General features: G+C 36.3%; 1 protein-coding gene across 1 annotated transcript; it reads left to right on the top strand.

Moving 5' to 3' along the window:
* Positions 1-5,309: 5,309 nt before the first annotated feature.
* On the top strand, positions 5,310-9,154 carry LOC143600756 (nitrate regulatory gene2 protein-like). The gene is made up of 4 exons (XM_077078351.1): positions 5,310-6,579; positions 6,776-6,960; positions 8,011-8,234; positions 8,307-9,154. Exons 1-4 carry the CDS (start codon positions 5,364-5,366, stop codon positions 9,097-9,099), a joined length of 2,418 nt encoding a protein of 805 aa, XP_076934466.1. The 5' UTR covers positions 5,310-5,363; the 3' UTR covers positions 9,100-9,154.
* The last annotated feature ends 386 nt before the right edge of the window (positions 9,155-9,540 follow it).

Genomic DNA, 9,540 nt, shown 5'->3' with positions numbered 1-9,540 from the left:
TTCTACTTCTTTAATGAAAAATAACGTGTTCTGCTTTAATAGTAATCATAATCCATCTACACACACTAGATGGGTTATAGATTCTGGGGCTAACCAACATATGGTTATGAGTGACAAAGGTATTTTTAATCCTATAGATGTTTCTGATTTCAACATAAGTGTAAAACATCCAAATGGTTCTAATGCTATTGTAACTAAAATAGGTTGTTTTAAACTAAATGATGAAGTCACCTTAACTGACGTGTTTGTTGTTCCAGATTATTATGTGAATCTCATGTCTGTTTACAAACTTGCTAGTGATAATAAATTGTCTGTGACGTTTAATGAGAATAATTGTTATATTCAGGACTCTCTCACAAAGAGAACCTTGGTGATTGGTAGTCAACTAGATGACTTATATCTATGTGGTGTTAATACTAATATGATGAAGGTGTGTTTTTATAGCTGTGATCAATTAAATTTGTGGCATTCTAGATTAGGTCATCCTGCTAGTCAGGTGTTATTTGTTTTAAAAATGATTTAAATGTCAAAATAATAAATGACACATTACCATGTGATGTGTGTCATAAGACCAAACAACATCGTGAACCATTTCCATTAAGTGACCATGTGTCATTAAAGGTTGGAGAGTTGGTTCATCTTGATGTTTGGGGTCCTTATAGACTTAAGAGTAAAGAAGGTTTTAGATACTTTTTAACAGTTGTCGATGATTTCTCTAGAGCTGTTTGGATTTATCTATTAAAAGATAAAAGTGAGGTTTTTTATAATGTGGAAACTTTCGTTAACATGTTAAAAATCAATTCAACACTACTGTTAAAGTTTTTCGTAGTGATAATGGAACTGAATTTGTAAATCATCGAGTGCAAGAATTTTTTAGAATCAATGGTATTCAACACCAAACTTCTTGTACTCATACACCACAACAAAATGGTATAGTAGAAAGAAAGCATTGACATTTGTTAAATGTAGCTAGGGCTCTTCTGTTTGAAGGGGGAGTTCCCCTAAGTTTTTGGTCAGAGTATGTTTTAACTGCTACTTATTTGATAAACAGGACTCCCTCTTTGGTTTTGAATGGTAGGTTTCCGTATGAGCAGTTATTTGGATTTAAACCCTCCTTGAAACATTTAAAAACCTTTGGTTGTCTTTGTTACTATACTATATTAAATAATAATAATAATAATAATAACAATAATAATAATAATAATAATAAGTTTAAAAGTCGTGCCAATAAAAGTGTGTTTTTAGGATATTCTTTTAATAAAAAAGGTTATAAATTGTGAGATATTGATTTAAAACAAGTTGTTTTTTCTAGGGATGTGAAATTTTATAAGTCGGTTTTTCCTTTTAAAGATAGCTCGTCACTACAAGATTTTAAAACTGTTTTTGACAAAACTATAAACAGTATAAATTTTTTTGATTTGTATTGTGATATTGACAACCAAGGTGTTTCTAATAGAAGTCCCAATGATGAAGGAGGGAGTGTTTCATATGACATGCCAGTTGATCAGCCTCCTAGTGAAAATTCAGGTGTTGAAAGGAGGGCTGGCGATCAGCAACCTTCAAACACTATCGGATCTACTAGTGAGGTGGGTCCTACTTGTTCAAATGATGAAACCAACCCAACTGAGGGCACAAATCTGAATGTCCCTTCTGATCCTATAAATGTGAGGAAATCTACGAGGAGTTCTAGTTTACCAAAAAGATTAGATGATTTTATTGTTGAAGGGAAGGTCAAGTATGGTCTAGAAAAGGTGTTAAATTATGCTAACTTATTCAAAGAAAATTTTTATTTTGTCTCTGTTTTAAATAAAAGTGTTGAACCTAGACATTTTAGGGAAGCTGTAACTGATAATAATTGGGTTGTTGCTATGAATGAAGAGATGAGTGCTTTGCATAGGAATAATACTTGGGATTTAGTTGATTTACCTAGTGGGAGGAAACCCATCGGGTGCAAGTGGGCATATAAAATAAAATATAAATCCACCGGAGAAATAGAGAGATATAAGGCTAGGTTAGTTGCTAAGGGTTTTAATCAAACGGAAGGTATTGATTTTGATGAAACCTTTTCTCCAGTAGTTAAAATGACTACTGTTAGATGTGTTATTTGTTTAGCTGCACAAAATGAGTGGCCTTTGTTTCAATTAGATATTAATAATGCATTCCTCTATGGAGACTTATATGAGGATGTATACATGACTCTACCTGAGGGATATTTCTCAAGAACGAAACTAAAGTGTGTAAATTAAATAATTCTTTGTATGGCCTAAAACAGGCACCAAGGATGTGGAATGAGAAACTTGTTGGTGTGTTATTAAGTATAGGTTTTATTCAAAGTTATAATGACTATTCTCTTTTTATAAAAAATGAAAAAGATGTGTTTGTTGTCTTGTTAGTCTATGTAGATGACATAGTTTTGACTGGTAATTGTCCAAGTGAAATTGACAAAAGTGAAAAATTTGTTGAAAACCAAATTTCTTAATAAAGATTTAGGTTTTTTGAAATATTTTTTAGGAATAGAAGTTCTAAAAACCGAGAAAGATTACTGTCTTTCTCAAAGAAAGTATTGTTTAGATTTACTAAAAGAATTTGGCTTAACAGTGTGTAAGCCTGCTAATGTTCCAATTGAACAAAGTTATGTTATTAATGCTTTAAGTAAGAAGAGTGAAATTCCTTTGCAAAACATCACAAAATATCAAAAATTAGTTGGGAAATTAATTTACTTGTCTCACACATGCCCAGATATTTCTTACTCTGTGCGACATTTAGTTCAGTTTATGTATAATCCAAGAGATGTTCATTTGAATCTTGCATTGAAACTAATAAGATATCTAAAGAAATCTCCTGGTGCTGGTGTATTGATAAGTAAAACTGGTGGGCTAAATCTAGTTGCATACTCTGATTCTGACTGGGCCAAGTGTTTGGTCAGTCGGAGGTCAGTGACTGGTTATTGTGTTATGCTTGGCTCTTCCTTAGTAGCTTGGAAGAGTAAGAAGCAGCCTGTGGTTTCAAGGTCTTCAGCCGAGGCTGAATATCGGGTCATGTGTGATGCGTCTGGTGAAGTGACTTGGGTGGTAAAGTTGTTAAAGGAGTTGAAAGTAGATGTGTCTTTACCGGTACATTTGTATTGTGACAATTCAGCTGCAATATCTATTGCAGGAAATCCAGTATTTCACAATCGAACCAAACATTTTGAAGTGGACTTGATTTACTTACGTGAAAAAATTGCTGCTGGTTCAGTTAAAGTGATGCAAACCAAATCAAATGGTCAATTAGCTGACATATTCACGAAAGGTTTGTTTCCGTCTCAACTCTATGTTATTGTGAAAAATTAGGTTTAATAGATTGTTTTAAATATTAAATTGAGGGGGAGTGTTAGAAATGTCTTATTTTTTGTATCAATTCAATATTTTCTAATGTGTTTTTATTTTTTATGTGAGGTTAAATGGGCTTGCTTTACATTTGGTTACTCAAGGCCCGTTTGGTTACTAAAGGCTCGCTTGGGTGTGCTTTGGGCTGGATTGAGTCCAAGATGGTGTAGTATTTTAAATCCAAGAGAGAAGCTGGTTGTTTTTAGTGTTCGATATATTTCTTCTTGTTCTCTGTTTTCTCTTTGAACTTTACAGATCTAGGTCTGAGGTTTGTTCATGTTATTTTCATTCTTGGGAGTTTGTTAGATCATCAGAAAGATGATCTGATAGTCATGGATATTATTGGTGTTGTAATCTTCGTTTAGTGGTGTATTCCTTACCGTATGAGATGGAATTTTCAACTTTCCAATAGAATGTTAAAGGGTTACTAAAATACCCTCTTCCTTCCAACCCAAAAATCATTTTGAAACCTTCCAAGAACAAACGAACCAAGAAAATCAACAACCAAAATATAAACCATATTTAAAACTGTAACTTGAAGGTTAAAAAAGAGAAAAAAAAGGTGGAATATATAACTAGAGATAGAACAAAAGCAAAACCATAATAACATAATATAAAACCAGATACCAAAAAAAAGCAAATTTTCAAGACATCATTTTGAACCTAATATTAAATTCTTTTTCAATTAGTCCATACAAGTATTTGTGATGTTATACCAAAAGATGAGAGAGTGACTGCACATTTCATGGAGTAGTTTTGGGAAGTAGATGGTGAGTGTGAGAGATAAGAGATCAGGTAATTTGGTAATTGCATTTTTATTAAAGTCCAATTCCTTCAAAAAGCTTACTAACAAAAAGAAGTCATAAGCCTTTATTGGAATTAATTTCAATTAGTCTCTGAATCAAATGGCTCCTAAGAAATTTCGGGTATTTATATACGATAAAGTAACGTAAGATCTATTAAATATACAAAAGGTATAGAATAATTATAAAGATAACACTTGGCCATTATGTATGTTTCATCATGAAAATTAATACAATCATCACACTTTTAAACGCAAATTATTTATTCAACGTTATTAAAGTGAAATACTATTGTAAATTACTTTCGTAATTATAACTATCGATTAAACAAGAGTTTTGGTGTCCTAAAATGGTGATTGGGCGGCATGTGGTCGGCCCACGTATTTTATTTATTTATTTTTAATTTTGATAAATTGGTATTGTTACGAACATAAGCAACAACAACGAAATTAGATTTCAGTTTGCAGCGAGCATAACAGATACCAACCGAATTAAGACCCAGTCTATAACAAACATAACCGATATCAACTGAATTGTCAGAGGACTTTATGGATTTATTTTATTGGCTTAGTTCCGGTGTCGATTTGATTTATCTTTGAGTTTACATCAGGTGCTGTAATTAACCAAACCGTTCGACATAATGCACGGATGGACGTTGACAAAAATAATTTTTTTTACTGTCAATACCAACCTAATTCGCATCGGTTCGTCACCGCAATGCACAGGTTTTTTTTTGTTTTAGATATGTTAATTTATTGTATTTTTGTGCAGTAACCCGGTACATACCGAATTTATGTCAGCTCACGGTCATGCCACACGAGTTTTACCAACATAATATAAGTCGTTTTAAATATGCTTTTTAATCACAAGCAATACGAGTGATAATACCACTATGTTTGTTACATTTCTGGGTTTAGCGTCGTTACTTTAACAAAACTAACCGATACCGACATAATTTGCATTGCCAACGGGGTTGTGACCTAGTTGCTTTAAAAAAAATTGGAGTAATTTGTGTTTATCTAACTTTTTGTTTTGTTATTTAAATGTAGAAAACTAAAAGCCAACAAATAAATAAATTCCCATTTTATGTTAGTTGAAGACATAAACACCCCCACACACACACTCTGTACTCTGCCACTCTCATCTCTTTCAAATCAGGCGCCACTTCGCCGGAAACCCACCTCCGGCCACCATGGGTTGCACCGCCTCTAAACTAGGCAACGAAGACTCCGTCCGCCGCTGCAAAGAACGCCGCCGTCTCATCAAAGAAGCCGTCTACGCCCGCCACCACCTCGCCGCCGCCCACTCCGACTACCTCCGCTCACTCAAAACCACCGGATCCGCCCTCTCCGTCTTCGCTTCCGGCGAACCCCTCGCTGTCTCCGACCAAACTCCCGCCGTCCTCCTCCCCACCCCTTCCTCCACCTCCACCAAACCCCCTTCATTCCACCGCCACCAACCCCCACCACCACCACCACCGCCGGCGCCGTCGACCCGGTCTCCATCTGTTGCTAGCTCAAAACCCAGATCGATTCCGGCAGCCGCCGTTAACCTCCATCAACGCCGGCCAAAACCCACAATCAAACTCCCACATATTTTATCAGACTCAAGCCAAGCTTCTTATTCCCCTAGAGAAAACCCTAATAATAATAATAATAATAATAATTACACTTACCATGCTCAATATAACTATGCTTCAACACCCTCACAAGCTTCCTCAGTCTGGAACTGGGAGAATTTTTACCCGCCTTCGCCTCCGGATTCCGAATACTTTAACACCCGAAAGCAGAATTTCAACACCGAAGATGACAATAACAATAACAATGACAATGACAATGATAAATCTTCAGTTTATTCAGGCTCAATGAATTCAGAGCAGATGAATCATCATCACACCGAAGATAAGGCGGGTTCGGTTTATTCGACTAATTCTCGTAATAATACTAATAATAATAATTATCCGAAAATGAAGAAACATTTGCAAGAAGACGAAGTCGAACCGGAAGCTGAAGCCGAAGAGGTGCAATGTAGTGAATGGGGTGATCACTACAGCACCACTAGCTCGACTTCAGATGATGAGGAAATCGATAACGATTCGAGATCCGAAATGGAGAGTCGGTCGAATTTCGGGTCCTCGGTTCACAACGAGTCGGTGATTCGGCCGCCTTCGGTTCCCAAATCGAAGTTTTCGTTTAAGTCGGAGAAGTCCGAATCGTTGGGGAGCTGGAAGACGAGCCAATACGAAGATAATTCGGATATGAGGATGGTGATTAGGCATCGGGATTTAGCGGAGATCGTTGCGTCGATTAAGGAGTATTTTGATAAAGCGGCGGATTCTGGTGAACAAGTTTCGGAAATGCTTGAAACGGGTCGAGCTCAGCTCGACCGCAGTTTCAGCCGGTTAAAAAGTAAGAAGAATTACTAATAAACCGCGCGTCAAGATATTGTCCGTTTTGCCTAGGCTCGAGTTATTGTATGGGCATTTTATTAGGGGTAAAGCGGACAATATGCTAGCACGGTTTACTTGGGTTGTTATAGATTAATATTAATTTATTTGATTTATATTTATATTGAATTATGTTGAAATTTGAATTTGGATTGCAGAGACAGTGTATCATTCAAGTGGTGTTTTTAGCAATTTGAGTTCAAGTTGGACATCAAAGCCGCCATTGGCGATAAAGTACCGGTTTGAACCGGGTTCAATTGGTGAACCGGGTGGGTCAAAGAGTCTATGTTCAACTCTAGAGAGACTCTTGGCTTGGGAGATGAAGCTGTACCAAGAAGTAAAGGTAATAATAATATTATTTGTATTATTTGAATTAAAGATTATGTTGGCATGATTTTGAAATTGATTGCTTTAAATTTTCATGGGCCCTTTTTTATCCGTTTTTTTCAAACAAGATCTTGAAATAAAGATATGTTTTGGTGGAAAAATGTTGCCTTTATGGTGATAGTAATCTTTAGTGGGTGGTTCTTTTGTGTGACGAAAATGCCCTTGGTCAATGTCTGCCCCTGGATTTTGAGTTTTTGACCATTGATTTTTTACAATGGTGGGTTAGTTTTTTATCCATTGTGTTTTACATTTGAAAAAGATTATATTTTGATATGTTCCAATCTTTATGCCTTAAAAGAAGATAGGTTGATAAAAGATATCATATAACAAATATAAAATAAAAATCTTGCTGTATGTAGAGTATATAAAATGACCAAAGTACCCTTAGTGCTAGTGTTATCCGGTACCACCATTGAGCCATGTGAAAGGTTGTGTATAAAAAAGTTACTATTTTCCCAAAACTTGCTTTGATGTGAAATGACCCTTTTGCCCATGGAGGTTCTAGCTGGTAGCCTGATCATGTATGACAGTATGACACATTGTGTGTTTTGAAAAAATGACGAAATTGCCCTTGGGGGGGTACTAAACGGCAGTGTTATCTTTTATGACACGTTGTGGGCCATGTGAAGCATTCCAGAATGTGAAAATGAAAACTGGTTGGGCAAAGGTTGGAAATAAGTGATAGAAATAAAGGTTGTCATGCAATGACCAAACTGTCCCTGTAAGTAGTAACTAGGAGTCTGACCAATTATGACAACCTGGACTAGCAATCTTTGTCTGTCATCAAATGCATACTAGAAAACAAAACTCATTTTGGTTTTACATTACTAGCAGGCAACAACAATGTTAACCCTTTTATCTTGTTCCTATTATATTTGGCAGATGTTTGTGTAACACTATCAACATGAAATGATTGATATGTCACATTCATTTTATACTGTGTGTTATAGGATTCCAACATAATCTGCAACATCTTTTTTTTTTTTTTTTGAAATAATTTTTTTAGGCAAGAGAAGGAGTCAAAATTGAGCATGAAAGGAAGTTATCTTCACTACAAAGCCAAGAATACAAAGGGGAAGGTGAAAGTAAATTAAACAAAACAAAAGCTTCGATAAAGAAACTTCAGTCGCTAATCGTCGTGACATCGCAGGCGGTTGCAACCACCTCAAACGCCATTGTCGGTCTGCGTGATGCCGAGCTGGTCTCACAACTTATTGAACTTTGTCACGGGTATGTAATAGTTCAACCGCTCGGTTTCGGTTTACTGAAATAATGAATAATATTAATTTGACATTAATGCAGGTTAATGTACATGTGGAGATCAATGAACCAATGTCATGAAGTACAAAACCATGTGGTTCAACAAGTCCGGGGTCTGGTCAACCGGTCAACAAAAGGCGAGTCAACTTCCGACCTGCATCGCCAAGCGACTCGTGATCTTGAGGCGGCAGTGTCCGCCTGGCACGCGAGTTTCTGCCGCCTTATAAGGTTCCAAAGAGATTTCATCAGGTCCCTTCAAGGATGGTTTAAACTCACTCTTCTTCCAGTCAACACCGAAGAAGTCAACATTAACGGCTCGCACCCGTCGTCGGATGTTTACGTAATATTTGACGAGTGGAAACTAGCCCTCGATCGATTACCCGACACAGTGGCGTCCGAATCCATTAAAAGCTTCATAAACGTCGTCCACTCGATTTCCTTAAAACAAGCAGAAGAAATGAAGGTGAAAAAACGGACCGAATCCGCATCGAAAGAGCTTGAAAAGAAAGCATCATCTTTAAGAAACATAGAGAAGAAATATTATCATTCTTATTCGATGGTCGGGCTCGGGCTTCCAAGCAGCGGGCAGGATGACGGGCATGGACTGGATGCACGGGACCCGCTTTCAGAAAAGAAGAGCGAGCTCGTGGCGTGTCAAAGACGTGTCGAGGATGAAATGGTGAGGCACTCGAAGGCGGTTGAGGTGACGAGGTCCATGACATTGAATAATATTCAGACCGGTTTGCCGGGTGTTTTTCAAGCCATGACAAGCTTTTCAGGGTTGATAATGGAGGCACTTGAGGATGTTTGCAACAAATCTTATGTGGTTAAATAGTGGTTTTTGGGTCTGGTTAATTGTTTTGAAAGAAAGAGTAATAGGTTATATAATTCATAGAATTATATGTGTGATGATGTTCTTAATGGCTAAATGTTTAAATTTTTGAAGAGGGGTTTTGAGATGTTAAATGTATATATGTGGAGGATTTTTGGCAAGTTTTATATATTTTGTATAATATTCCGCTTTGCTCTCATGTTTTGTGTTACTGTTTATATTAAAATAGTAGTATTAAGACCCTTGAGTCGCGGAAGTTATGTAAAATCGTTAAAGAAACTAATCCGTTCAACCCACTTATGGAGCATGTTTAGGATTGAGTTTGAAAAATTATTATTGACTTATTAGTGTTTTTAAAAGGTAAATATTTTCAAAAGGCAAATAAGTGAAAAAAGTGTTTGACAATCATAAAAATCCTTTTTATTTTAACTTTTTGAATGGTTA

Source organism: Bidens hawaiensis, unplaced genomic scaffold (genome assembly GCF_021521415.1).
Source record: "Bidens hawaiensis isolate Kalapana, Puna unplaced genomic scaffold, B.hawaiensis_p1.1 tig00054865_1, whole genome shotgun sequence".
NCBI classification, from domain to species: domain Eukaryota; kingdom Viridiplantae; phylum Streptophyta; class Magnoliopsida; order Asterales; family Asteraceae; genus Bidens; species Bidens hawaiensis.
Note: the sequence above shows the minus strand (reverse complement) of the source record. Positions and strands in the feature narration are given on the sequence as shown.

Coding starts and splice junctions, on each gene's coding strand:
- LOC143600756 (XM_077078351.1), top strand. CDS start 5,364: ATGGGTTGCACCGCCTCTAAACTAGGCAACGAAGACTCCGTCCGCCGC. Junction 6,580..6,775: donor CAGTTTCAGCCGGTTAAAAA/GTAAGAAGAATT, acceptor TTTGGATTGCAG/AGACAGTGTATCATTCAAGT. Junction 6,961..8,010: donor AGCTGTACCAAGAAGTAAAG/GTAATAATAATA, acceptor TAATTTTTTTAG/GCAAGAGAAGGAGTCAAAAT.